Source organism: Grammomys surdaster, unplaced genomic scaffold (assembly GCF_004785775.1).
Source record: "Grammomys surdaster isolate TR1022 unplaced genomic scaffold, NIH_TR_1.0 125852, whole genome shotgun sequence".
In the NCBI taxonomy this organism is placed as follows: domain Eukaryota; kingdom Metazoa; phylum Chordata; class Mammalia; order Rodentia; family Muridae; genus Grammomys; species Grammomys surdaster.
Window position 1 is genome coordinate 1,780,389 of NW_021620678.1, and position 14,381 is coordinate 1,794,769.

At 42.6% G+C, this 14,381-nt stretch overlaps 1 protein-coding gene across 1 annotated transcript in view; it reads right to left on the minus strand.

Annotated features, from left to right (window-relative positions):
• Positions 1–14,381, minus strand: part of Enthd1 (ENTH domain containing 1) — a 112,544-nt gene that overhangs the window by 62,461 nt on the left and 35,702 nt on the right. Inside the window, exon 4 of the mRNA XM_028790018.1 lies at positions 2,149–2,267. Coding sequence (XP_028645851.1) covers positions 2,149–2,267 — 119 coding nt within the window. The remainder of the gene's footprint in view (positions 1–2,148; positions 2,268–14,381) is intronic.

Here is a 14,381-nt window from a genome sequence, read left to right on the forward strand (position 1 = left end):
CCCCTTCCCTCCCCTTCCCCTCCCTCCAGTACTGTCCCCCTCTTATGTGGGTACTCAGGATCTGAAGTCAGGTCTTCATCACTACACAGTAAGTGCTCTCACCGACTGAGCCATCTCTCAGCCTCACAAAGAAAATTCTTAGCAGAACAGAGCTTTCAAAAGTAGAACAGAGGTCACTAGAGTATTACTTTCAAAACTAAGGAAACCTTTTGTGTTTATGATTGACACTGATCCATTTTCTTTCTTCATACTGTCCAGAGGTTTTAATAATTAAGTTTGGTAATAAGGTTATCTGTAGCTTTAACTACCTCAAAAACAAGCAAACAAAAATTCCTTTTTTCCTGACCACTAAGAAAATAAAAAACAAGGTTGTGATTTTTTTTGGTTGCAGCTGTTTCCATAGCAACTGATAGGGATGTCGAGAAGTGGCTCACACAAAATTAAGGCTGACCAAAACCTTCGATGTCTTTGTGAGCTGCTACATCAATAGTGATGGATGATAAACGTCTGTGTTCTGCTGCTTCCGTTTAAGATTTTGCAAAGTGAAGAATACACAAATTTTGCCCTTTGGTTTATTTCTGTGCAATGTATCCAATTTGCAAAATTTTGACCTCATCAGAGTTCCTGGAGGAGTAGATATTACACTTATTCTGACTCTGTTGGCGTGTCATGCTTGTCTCAGCTCTGTCACTGCCTCCACCCAAAAGTCCACTTTAATGTCTTTATTTGTGCTTTTATTATTATTTTATAGATTATGAAATACTCACTGCAAAACACCAACTAACACAAGTGGTAAGGAGCAAAGAAGTTTCTACTCACTTCTCCACAGGCGTGGCGTTCCTCTACTGGGGCAACTAGTACTCTGTTTTATGAATTTGGGGGGAAATTTTCTGTGTCAACATATTTTTTTTAAAGTGATTATATATATATATATATATATATATATATATATATATATATATCCTTTTCAGGAGTAAGCAACCTATCTTGGTCATCATTCACTGTGTGCTGTCCCCACAATGACTTCGTTCACTGAGGTCTGCCTTACAAATGTGCTTCTCTCAGATAGAGCTGAGCTGTATTCCTGACATGTAAATTAACTTGGTCACTTCCTTTGGTAATCACTTCAGGATTTTTCTTGTCTCCATCTATTACAACTGTTGCAATAAAAAGCTTCCTGGAGCCGCCTTTCCAAGCTGCGTGTTCACAGTGGCAAGTCTGAGCACTCACTCGGGCTTGGCTTGAGTTGGAACGGTGTCAAATTGCATCCTTGTTTCCAGCAGCTTGCTGGAGGGGGGCCCTTCTTCTCCGTGCAAATACAAGGTGGTAGCAATTAAACATTGTTTTTCATCAGCATGAAAGGCACAAAAATTGTGTTTTACCTAATTACACGTGAGACTGAATAATGTTTTGTGAGGTATTTCACCTTCTCATGTGTCTATGTGTGGTGCTGTAGATTGGATCCAGGGCCTCAAGCACATAAGGCACTCTGTACCACTTAGCTGTAGGCCCAGCCCCCTGTTTATCAACTTCTTAAATAAATTTATTATATTCATCTACTCATTTCATCATGGATGGGAGAGGCCCCATGAGGCCACACCCCTCCTGCTTTCATGTCTTCTGTTGTGTGACCTCTGAGTTTAGTCAGATTTACTTGCCAAAGCACATGTCAGGCCTCATCTTGTGCAGGACTTGCTGAGAAGAAGGGCTCCATGGGGGGGGAAGGGGTGAGGAAGGGGAGGAGGATAAAAATGGTTAAATGTCATTATCTAAATGTATGGCATTGTCAACACTGCAGAGAGCAAGAAAACCAGTTAAGATGCTGTACTTCTTGCCAATTTCCTGTAAAATCACAATAAAGGCTTTTGAAGGCTGTGGGTGTAGCTCAGTGGTAGACTGACCAGCATGCACTGGGTTCCATGCCTAGCACCAACTAATAAGTAAATGAACAGCACTAACTATAAGATAAAGGAAAACTCATCACAATTTTACCTTACTGATACTTAAAATTCTGAATAACAAAAACCACAAATGCCAAGACCACTGGGGCAGCTTTGCAGACACTCTCCAGTGGCAGAGCTGCAAAGGTGGGGTTTCACATGCGTGGTTGGTTGCCTGCACAGCAGCAAAGGGACCCCGAGAACCTACCTCTGTAGATTTCCATGCCTTCATCCCGAGTGAAGGAAAGTACAGGGGCAGAGAGGTTCCAGCAGGCGAGGGCACATCCTGGCACTGCTCCAGCCTCAGCCTGGCCTTGGAGGTGTTTTCTGTCAACAATGTAAAGCTACAGTTTTACTTTGGCAATATATAAATAAATGTTAGTATTTTGTATTTGTGTATAACTTTAACGACTTCTGGAGATTTATTCTGTGCACTAAATACACATTACACACCAAGGGCCATCTCTGAGGATGCACTACTTTACAACATTACCAAGTCCAGAGGGGTTCAAAACCTACAGTTTGATGTCCATGGTCTTGTCCCATCTCAGCAATTCTGTTATAGCTATAACTTCTACTGTTATTAGAAGTAGTTTTAAAAATAATATAAAGCATAGTGGTAGCTATAGTGTAACACATAGTAATGTATAACAAACAGAACTTCAAAAGTCAAATACTATTCAAAGGGAATTTTAGGATTATACGAATGATGGCTATAATTACTAGGTTATTTAAGGAGTCTTATTACTGTAAAGTGAGTTTAATATATTCTGTATAGGAAGAACAAATCAGAAATGTATAGATTAGTTATGAGGCAAATACACCTTTAATAAAAAACAAAAACTTTAAATGTAAAAGAAAAATACATCAGTGAAAATAAACTGCTGTGTCTGCTTAAGTTTACTGTATTTGCATTTTTTTCAGTTTTAATATCCTTTGTCTTGCTGGATCAGTTACTGTGTATTAGTGCCGGTTCTAGGTGAACCTCTGGGCCAGGATGCAGCTCAGTCACCTAGCACTTACCCAGCATTCATGAGCACTGAAAGGAAAGAAATGTCTAAACATATTAGTGCTAACTCTATCGTGTCATGCTGTTATGGACAATAAGAGGTGTGAGGTGGTGGTCTTCATATTGGTGGCTGCACACTTGATTCAGGGAGCATAAGTGTCCCACAGGGACTAAGATTACAGTGATCCTTTTAAAGAAATCAATTTCCAGATCTGTAACATCTACAAGTCTTCTTCCAAAACCTTATATATATGCCTGTGAGGAATTGGCCAGCTCTTTCCTCTTTTGCCATTGATAATTTACCCCACTTCACAAAAACAAAGAGATATCATGCATCTGTTTTGAGAACTGGTCTTCTTCCCCAAACATAAGGCACCAATAACAGAACAAAACAAGCAAGCCACCTCAAAGTGGCGTCCATTGGTCAAGACAGGGAAGACCCAGCATTCTGTTCCATCCATAGTCTTTTGAGGGCAAAGCAATAGCAATAAGGGTACTTACACCAGCCCACACTAGGACACTTGATATTCAGATCTACTGTATCACAGCACAGAGCAGCAGGGCAGGTAACCAATTTCATTTCACATCCCTGTGCTTCTCAACCCCAACTATGGTCAAAGAGAAATTTCTCCTAAGAAATAGTCCCCCAGAGCAGAGTGATGAGAATATGGGGGTGTATCTTTATGTCTTCAGTGCAGCAGTTCATAAGGCTCCAAGCCTGAGCTTCCCATCTTAGGAAAGGGATAAGGCGTCCTATGGCAGCATGACAGTGCATGACTGAGACCCTAGCACTGAGGAGGCAGAAGCAGGAGGATGCTAAGCTCAGATCCAGTGTCTACATACAGATTTTGAGGCCAGACTGGGATCCATAAGATGCCTCCCCGCTCCCCTGAAATAAATAGCAGGCAAGATGGCTTAGCGAATAAATTTGTTCTCTGACCTTCATTCACGTGCTATGATGTGTAGGGGGACACATACCCAGACGCTTATACACCCCAAATAAGTGCACAAAATACAATAATTGTAAAGGATTAGAGCTGTGAAGGTAATAGAAATATTTATATTTATTAGAATAAATATGTATGGCATTTTATGGAGAAAAAGCCACTTCAAATCCAATTCACTTTACTGTTTTGACAATGAAGGCTGCATTTGCCAGCTAGATGATATGGTAGATATTTCCCCAGAATTGCATAAACCAAGTCTGCAGTTACCAAGAATTGGAAATACTTAAAGCACGTACTGTAAAATCAGTTTCTGAATAGTACATTACACTGACAGCCATAGGGCAGTTAATATTTTCATTTGCCCTGCAATTTCTGATTATGTCAGGTTAGAGTACAAGTTTAATTAATAGTTGATATGTTTTTAATAATGGATGTTTTGTATTATTCTCAGAAGCTGAAAAAGTAAATTACTCCTAATGACTGTTTAAAAAAAAAATCCCCAAACAATGTGTTCTCAACTCTTTGCTTTGAAAAACATGAAAGACTTCACGTTATAGCTGACAAGAGATAGGAAATATTTCTCTAATAAGTCAGTAGATAATTGTCGCCACATTGCTTGGAAGGAATTCATAGGACTGATTGACAGTGCTACAGTAAAGTACCTTCTAGTCCTGGCTATGATTTATGTGAACAGGTTTTCAAAGCATTTATGTGTACAAAAACCATGAAATAAGATAGACATGGCATGGTGCTTACAGTGGGCAGTGAATGGTACTCATACATGGGTGAATGGCTCTGCTTAGCTCATAAATGCATGTGTTTCCAATTAAGTTGGATTCTTTATGTGTGATAAGTACTTCTAAGAATGTATTATGAGCCCAATGGCTTTGATAGGTTGGGTGCTGGAAGTTAGTCTAGCCTGGCACAGTGGCTGCATGTATGAAAGCACAGCACTCGGGACAGAGGCAGAGGAATGGCTAAGTTTGAAGTCAGCCTCTACAGTGAGATTATTCTTCAAAAGCACAATTTCTGCACTTATTTAATATTTTGAGAAGACTTTCAAGCATGCAAACACTACATATAAAGATAAAACTCGGCAAGAGATGTGAAATCAAATTCGACCTCAGCGAGAGAAAGGGATGACACAGACTTTCCATAGTTAAGACCCTATGTTTTCCTCTGGTGACATGCTGTGGGTCTCAATCCTAATGGTACTTACACTCCTTAAGATGTGAGAGGGGGTGGGAGTGGTCAGTGGTCAGAGCATGTACTGCTTCTGCAAAAGACCTGAATTTGGTTGCCGGCACCCACATCAGGTAGCGCACATCTGTAATCAGCTTGTAAGTCCAGCTCCAAGGGCATCTGGAGCTCTTCTAAGCACCACTGGCTCTCACTCATGCACACAAACACACACAGAGACACACACAAGCAGAGACATACTTCATTAAAAATAAAAATCAGTGAGAACATACATGTGGTATAATTTTCTTCTTCTCTCCTTTTATTTTCTAGTCCTGGGAATTGAACCAGATATTATATGCATGCTAGGCAAGGGCTCTCTGAATTTTATTTTGGGACTCTTACTATATACTTCAGGCTGACCTTGAACTCATGATCCCCTCACCTCAGCCTCCCAAGTAGCTGGGATTACCGGCATAGTACCACTATGCCAAATTTGTTTTTCTCTTTTTCTTTTTATGTCTATATTTATAACATTGATAACATACCAGATTTTATGTTTATTCTATTTTATAAAATTCCACATTTTAACCCAAAGCTTTATGAAAAAGATTATAAGTCTGGAATTATACATGAAAATGCCTTAGAAGCAATAGGGCGGCATGAGACAGACTCTACCTTCAACAAGTCCACAGCCTGACAGGGAGTTAAGCTCCACACACAGATAGGCCTATGGGAAAGCAGTGACGATAACACTGGGGGCTTTGATGGGTGGTGCACATCCCAGTAAACAGGAGGACAGAAATCATTTCTGGCAGAAGGCACAAGGACAGTAGGTGCCAGATCCTGAAGAGGTAATGAGAACCTTTCATATATGTTTGAAGTTTTTCATTTTGTTGTAAACTTACATGAAAAGGAGTCATTAAAATGGACTTATTTTTGACTTGGAGATTTTCTAATTAATCCTGGCAAACAGTGGGGACTCGGGACTTCTGTCATCTCTCTGCTTTCCTGAGGTTTAATCAGAAACTGTAACAACCTCTCCTTCAGTATTCAGCAGCAGAATTATCTCTGAAATCCCATGGGCTGGGGCTTGACAGACAGCACAGGGGTAGATTAATTCCCTTCTGAGGAACCTATGAGAGGAGCATGCAGCATGGACGCATTCTGGCTCAGATTGTGTTGCTAAAACGGTGGGGCGGGGGGGAGAGAGAGAGAGAGAGAGAGAGAGAGAGAGAGAGAGAGAGAGAGAGAGAGAGAAGAAAGGGTTGTTTGGCTTACAAGGCAGAAACTGCAGCAGCTAGTGACATCCCAGCCATAGTTGAGAGCAGAGAAATGAAGTCTGTCATGCTGCTGGCTTTCTTCACTCTTACACAGCTCAGAACCGGATCCAGACCATGGCCCCATCCACATTAAGGGTGGGTCTGTCCACCTCAAATAACAATCAAAACAGTCCTTCACAGACATGCCCATGGGCCACCCTGATCTAGAAAATTCCTCACTGAGACTCTTCCTAGGTGATTCTAGGCCATATCAAGTTAAAAACGAGGCAGCACAATGGTTAAAATACTACAGGCTATCTACAAACAAGAAGAACAGCAGTCAGGCTGCAGAAAGCCTGCGGACATTCATGCTCTTCCTTCCTTGATAACAGATAGCACCATACTGGAAGTGAGGTGTGCTTCATCAGATTTCATGACTCAACAGCATGTGCTCTAGACTTCCACAAGTCAAGAAGGGGATGAGTGCACGCACTTAGTTGCTCAGCAGAAATGAAGTTCCTCCGGCATCATCACAATCCAGAAATTAAGACTGTGAGACCACAAGGATGAGGATGTGACTGAGAAGCCTCTGAGGAAAGTGTGAAGAGGGGACAGGAAGTGATGCCAGGGAGTCACTGAAGACAGTTGCTCGGCACTGCGGCTGCAGAACTCCCTAGAGACTATCTGGAGAGATGGAGCTCCACTGAGCCTGCAGAGCCCAGATAATACCTCGAAGCAGAAGTGGTGGGCCCCGTGACAGCTCTTAGATGAGATATCGAGCTCTGGCTACAAGACACTATCAGCACAGCTGTGGCTCTGGACTTGAGATGCCCTGTAAATGCACACATCCAAGCTGTCCCACTTGTCCCCCAGTGTTAACAAACGGTGTCACCATAGATCAGCAGTGTCCTCTTGGTGGTGATGTAAGCAAACATGTACTGATTACTCCGAAGTACTCTTCAGAACCAGGATGGTGGCATATACTGTAGTCTATGGAGGCTGGGGCAGGAGGAGTGCCCAGGTTCAACTCTGGAGGCCTTCCTGGGCAACACAATTGAGGCTAGGTTGTTTCTTGTTTTGTTTCAAGTTTTCATAAAAGAATATATTGTAGCTCAGAAAACACCCAAGTGATGGAGAGACTGCTCATTGGTAAAGTACTTGCCGTGTACATACGAGGGCCTGCGTCGGGATCTCCACGGCCCACATAAAAAGCCTGGTGCTGCTGTGTGCACTTAGAAATCCCAGAGTTAGGGAGATGAAGATGGGAAGTCCCTGTAGTTCCTGGGTCACCTATCCTCACTGAACCACTACGATCTATTCTCAGTGAGAAACAACATCTCAAAAAAATAAGGTAGACAGTAATTGAGAAAGCTATCCCAAGCTGACCTATGGTCTCTGCATACACCCATCTTCATGCATACAGGCACACACATGAACATAAGAAAGGAGAGAGAAAGGGAACAGAATGGACAAAAGGAATGAAGGACTGGATTCAGGGGACCGCTGAAGAAGCAGGGAGATTGACAAGCAGCTTCGTGGTGATGGAGTCTTCTTTGTAATTTTGCAGACTCACACATTTGGAATCTTGACTCCAGTTTCTCTCACTGTGTGGTCCAAGCTGGCTTCAACCTCACGGCAAACCTGCCTCAGCCTCTTGCATGTAAGGGTTGCAGGCGAGCTACCACGCTCTGCTCCGTTTCCCTCTCGGAGCATCGGCACACCTGGGTAGCTTCAAGCAACTGATCTCTGTTCTACTCTTTAAAAAAAACAAAAAACAAAAACAAAACAAAAACAAAAATAACTTTCACTTTCATCATAATCTTAAACTCGCAGACATCACTCAAGAATACCGTGAGGCACTCGTGTGTTCACCACACAAACACAGTAGCCATCAGCAGTTCCTGGCATCTGTTGTCTCTCCTTTCTCTTTCATTCACACTCACCTGTCATTACTGTCTGTTACTTTTAATCTGAAGGGAAAGCTACTGTTGAGTTTCCCCAGAATACACTGTCTAAGGCACATGTCCATGTGGGGGTTCACCAGGAGGAGCTCTTAGGAACAAGATTTGTGGTGAGTCAGGGAGGCAGGACTGGACTTGGACAAGAGAGGACTGGGCAGATCCTTCTGGAAGCTGTCAAGCTTGACCATCCTCACAGTTGTTGTCACGAGGCAAGAGAGATAGACCACAGCTGGGTGCACACACCCTCAGGAGGGACCGAGACCCTAGGCAAAGAGGCTATCTTCTGCTTTAAGGAGTTCCCAGAGAAGGGTGAGGGCAGGGTGACGACGGCTCGGTCACCAACTTTCTAACAGCTGAGGGAATGGAGCATCAAGACCTAGTAGGGAAAGTTCTGGAGGCTGTGTGCTCCAGACACCTCTTGTTTGCTCTTTGACTATTTCTTCTCGGCAGACACAGGGGATACAAATACTATCTCTTTCCCTTTGAAGCTGAATTTTAGGGTTTGCTGGGGAAAGGCAATTTTTAAGGGTGAGAAGAACAAAAAAGAAGAAAGCACATTTAGGAAGATTTTTTTTTAACTAAATGAAGTGGGTAGGTGATAAGAAGGAGGGGCCACTGTCATCCCAGCAGATCTTTAAAGAGGGGTCTAAAGCAATTTTATTTCAACCTTCGTCCATAAACACGTGATCTGAGTCTGATGCTTGCCTGACGTGTGAGAAGCTCAATCCTCAGTAAGTATATAGAAACATACACACACACAGGCGCACACATGCACAGACACACAGACATGTGCATGCACACACACCACATACACAGAAGGTTTTCATAACTCAACACCCAACAGTGAGATATTTTAAAGACGAAACTAGTTTTTAAAAGTAACAGAAACCTTATATAGAAGCAGGCATAGCTAAAAATAACTAACGGCTAAAATAAAGAAAATAAAATAGCTGATGGTCAAGAAAAGAAGCAAGGCCCAGAGTGCCTTTCTTCCCCAGAATCTGTGTGGGTAGGTGAGATGCTGAGATCCTGTCAGCATGTCCATGCCTGGAGCCTAGAACCTGACGGGCAGAGCTGTTCTCTTCCGAGGTAAGAAGGCAAGTGTGATGCTGCCCTGAGAGGAGGAACAAGCACTTTCACACTGAGTTGGACAGATTATCTAAAGTACAAGGCTTTCTTCCCTGCCTTGTGAGCCGAGGACACAAGTCCCAGATGGACAGAATGGGCATGTCTCCTTACAAGAGACCAGGAAACAGAGTGGAGTCCGGGTGCTCTACAGAAGACATATATGACATGGCCTCGGCTCAGCTCTCCGTTCCTTCTTTCTGCAAAGAATGAAATACAGTAAGAAATGCGCCCAAACTCTAACCTGGTGGAGAAACAGAGCTGGCCTCAGATGTGACAGGAAGAGTGATGGAGACCCCAGGCCAACTTCATTGTGCTGTAGCTGTGTCAGCTCACTTCCCTCATGTACCAACTTTACAAGAGTCTACACTGCCACTTCAGGAAGGTGAATTTGCAAGGGAAAGACTTAAGTAATACATCCAAGATCACACCAAAGTCAGGTCACATGGGTCCTGAACCAGACTTCAGCCCTTAATGTCACTGCCTTCAATACCTATGTCTGACCTGTAGCCCATGGGCCACGTGCATCCCAGGAGAGCTAAAAATGAATATGGCCCAATGCATGTGTAGATGACAGCCACATGCCACGATGTCAAAAGACTGGCCATCCTTAATGACCAGACAAATACATAAATATGTTCATCACACAACAGGAAGCAAGGGGGAGGGATGGAGAAACACGTGGATGAAGAGCTCAGCTGAAGGAAACAGAAGAGGAATCACTCTAGTGGTTCTGAAGTTGACATAAGTGATATCCTCTCACAAAATTTCCTTTTATGGCTGTTGTTGCTATCGTAACGCTGCAAGGCTGGCATCCTAAACAGTGCTTCTCGGCCTTACACATTGCCTCCGTTGTGCTAGAAAATATCTTCTCTGTCTACTTTTCTGTCCACTTCTCCCCTGTTTACATCAATTAGCAGGAATTCTTTAGGTACTCTGGACGCTGATCCTTTTTCAGTTATATGTGTTAGAAAATTTCCCCATAGTATTCTGATTTTTTTTCTACTTTCTATATAGTGGGTTTTGATCTCAAAATCTACTGCAGAAAAATCTACAAAAGCTGATTAGAGCAAATGGTACCAGCACAAAACCAGACATATAGATCCATGGATCAGGACAGACTGTTCAGAAATGAATCCACACGCTTACAGTCAGCCAAGCACCTAACAGGGTTAGGAAGACCAGCTATTCACATGTAGAAGAATTAAACCAGATCCTGATTTCACTACAATGCAAAACTCAACAGCAATCAGACTTATACACAAAAGCAGCACCAGGAATCCAAGAGAGATGCTTCCTCACACTGAACTGTTTCTGGGGCTCATGAGGCCAAAATCAAAGTATCAGCTCAACAGAATTCTTGTCTGAAGACTGAGGAAGAATTACTTCCGAGGTCATTCACATTTTGGTGGAATTAAGCTCCTCTCAGTTGGGGGTTCCATTTCCTCCATGGCTGTTAAGTCAGGCCTGCTCGAAAGTTCTAGAAGCCACTTGTATTCTTCACCCCCATCTTCAGGCCAGCAGCAATGTGTTCCATCCTTCTCCTACTTGGGACCTCTCACTTTCTCCTGTGACACTGGCTGGACAAAGTTGATTAGGTCCCACCTAAATAATCTGTCACCATAGAATGTAGCAATTACAGGTAACTATCCTCAGGTTCTACCCATGTGGGGTAGAACTTTGGTAGAGATGAGGGGCGGGCACTGGGCTAACAAAAGAATGCCGCCGCTACCACACAGCACACTGGCTCCTTTATTGTTGCATTTACATCTGTGCTGTTTGTGGGGCTGAGGTCATAGTTCAGAGGTGAGTGCTTGGGTAGCATGGATGAGGCCCAGAGTTCAACCCCAGAACTGCACAAGAGAAAATAATAGGTTCTGCCTATCAGGATATCTCAGTGGGTTAAGGCACATGCCACTAAGCTAGAAGACCTGTGTTCAATCCCAGGGATTCATGTGGTATAAGAAAGAAGCTACCCCCACTTCCATTATATGTCTAAAAGAGTACTTCTCTAGCCTGTGTGTGCACAGTTGTGCAGCTGTTTTCTGGGCACAGTGCTGTGTCCTGTCTGCACACGCACCTGCCTACCCCGGGCATGCTGCTTCTGGTCTTACTTAGGAAGGAAGCCCTTTCCCTTATTCCTCCTTGGGAATGTTTGGTTTTCATTTTTGAAACAGCATCTTACTATGGGACTCAAGATCTTCATGCCCCGTCTCCCAAGTATTGAAATTATAGATGTGATGTGAACGCTCACGGACCACAGCTTGTTTGGACTTCTATAGATGTGTGTGTGTGTGTGTGTGTGTTCACACGCACACATGCATGCCTGTGTGCATGCACACATGCTCATGTATTATTCTTGACTTTTTGATTTTTCAAAATACATCTCATTATCAGCCCATCAAGTTGTTTTAAAAATCCTTCTGGAAATTTTGATTGTGATTGCACTGAATCGGTAGTTCTCAGCTGGAGGCAATTGTGGCCCACGGGGGACATCTGGCCTTGTCTGCAGACGGTCTTTTGACTCTCATGACAGTAAAGAATGTACCAATATCATCAGGGATGGAGGGCAAGGAGTATACCCACAGTGTATAACCTTGGCAAGAGAATCAGCCTGATCAAAATAGCTCTGGTACCAAGACAGAAAAATCCTCACCAACCCTTTAATTTGTAGACAACAGACATATTTGCATGATTCCAATAAATGTGGTATATTTTCCCACTTATACAGGTCCTCCTTAATCTATTTCAACTATACATTATAAGCCACAGTGTACAGATCTCATATACCCTAAGATTTGTTCCTAAGTAATCTTGATTTTTAAATTACAAATGGTATCTTTAAAAATACCATCTTATTCCATAAAAAATATGTGTATTGGGCCATCAAGATGACCCAGCAGATAAGGGTGCTTGCCATCAAGACTGACAACCTGAGTTTAATTCCTGAGACCCACATGGTAAAAGAAAATTGATCCCTGAAAATTATCCTGTCTGACCTCTATACATGCACCATGACACCTGCATGCTCGAGTGCACACACATGCACACACGCATGCATGCACGTGTGCTTGCGTGTGTGCGCATGCACACACACACACACAAAGTAAATGTTTCAAAATGTTTGTTGGAGCTGGAGAGATGGCTCAGGGGTTAAGAGCACTGGGCCACTCTACCAGAGATGGGGTTCAATTCCCAGCACTCACATGGCAGTTCACAACTGTCTGTAACAGTTCCAGGGGATCTGACGTTCTCTTCTGACCTCTGTGAGAATTGGACCAACAGGGTACATATGCATGTAGCAAACACCTGTACACATCAATTTTTTTAAATGTTTATTGTTCATGGCTGATAGGATGTATGTTTATATATGTGAGTACACTGTTGCTGTCTTCAGACATGCCAGAAGAGGGCACCAGATCCCATTACAGATGGTTATGAGCCACCATGTGGTTGCTGGGAATTGAACTCAGGACCTCTGGAAGGGCAGTCAGTGCTCTTAACTTCTGAGCCATCTCTCCATCCCATTTTTGTTGTTGTTTTCATTATTTTTTGCTTCATATGTTTTATATTTTAATGTTACAGCTACCACCTTAATAAGGTCTTATTTTTGTGTGTGTCTTTTGTAGACCTTTCCTAGTTTTCTATATGGAAAGGTTTGTTTATTCCATGCATTTAACTTCTTGCATGTGTATGTCTGTGTGTGGGGAATCACCTATAGATTTACGTGTACCACACACATGAGCACTGTAGTGGTGACTGGACATCCATATCAAATTTCTCTCAATCACTCTCCACCTTTTGGAAATAGTCTCTCACTGAACCTGGAGTTCGCTGATTCAGCTACACTGGTTGCCTTGAAGCCACAGGAACTCTCCTGTCTCTCCCTTCCCAGTTGGGAATCTCAGGCTTGTGACAAATACTTTACTGTCTGAATCATCTCCCAGTGCCTGTGTTAACTTTGGCTATCTACTGTGACAGCTGGACCCCCAACACAAAGCCAATCCAGCAGGAGGATGAGAGCTATTCTCTGTTTGATCCTAGAAGAAACACTTCTACACGCAAATGTATGGACATTTTTTGTGCCCATTTTTTTTCTTGTGTTCAAACTTAATTGCATTTTGATTAGAAAAACTGGTCTGCATGATACAGGTTTCTTGAAATATCTGGTGCACTGCATCTATGCATAACTGAGAAGTATGTCTGGGACTGTCTTCCACGATAGTGGTTCAGTTTCTTCCTTCTGTCCTACCGAAGTCTGCTTCACACTCTTTGAAGTTACTTTACCGGAAATAGACAGATACATTTAAAAAATTTTTAATCTTCCTGAGGAAACTGAACATTTTTCATTACTTTTCTTTTTCTGTTCATTTTTTTACATTTATTTATTTGTGTGTGTGCATGTGTGTGTATATGTATACATGCCTGTGTATTTGTGTGTGGGGGAGTATTTGTGTATGAGGTATGTGTGTGCACATGCCTGCATAAGTGTGCATATGTGTGAAAGCAGTGGGTGGCACTGCACACATGTGAAGATTAGTGACAACTCCCAGGAGTTGGTTCTCTCCTACTACTTTGTGGGTTCTGGTTACCAAGCTCAATGACAAGCACTTTCTCTTACTGGGCCATCTCAATGGCTCCTGGGTTTATCATTATTGCTCTGGTTAGTATATGATGCATATTCATTATTTTATATCCATCTGCTTCCCTTAACTGAGACTCAGCATATGTCAGGACTTCTTTGCCCGCATCTGATAGTCTCTGATAGTCTCAGGATTTCCATCTGCTGACGTCTACTGCAATTAATATTCTAGGGCTTAATAGTATCATTTTACTTTTTGACTTTCTACCCCTTTTACAATATGCTTTTGTTTGTAAAGATTTTTTTCTTGTTACACTTTTCTCCTCGTTGGAGTCTGTGTGCTCTGTCTCTACTGGAGGAGTCTGTGTGCTCTGTC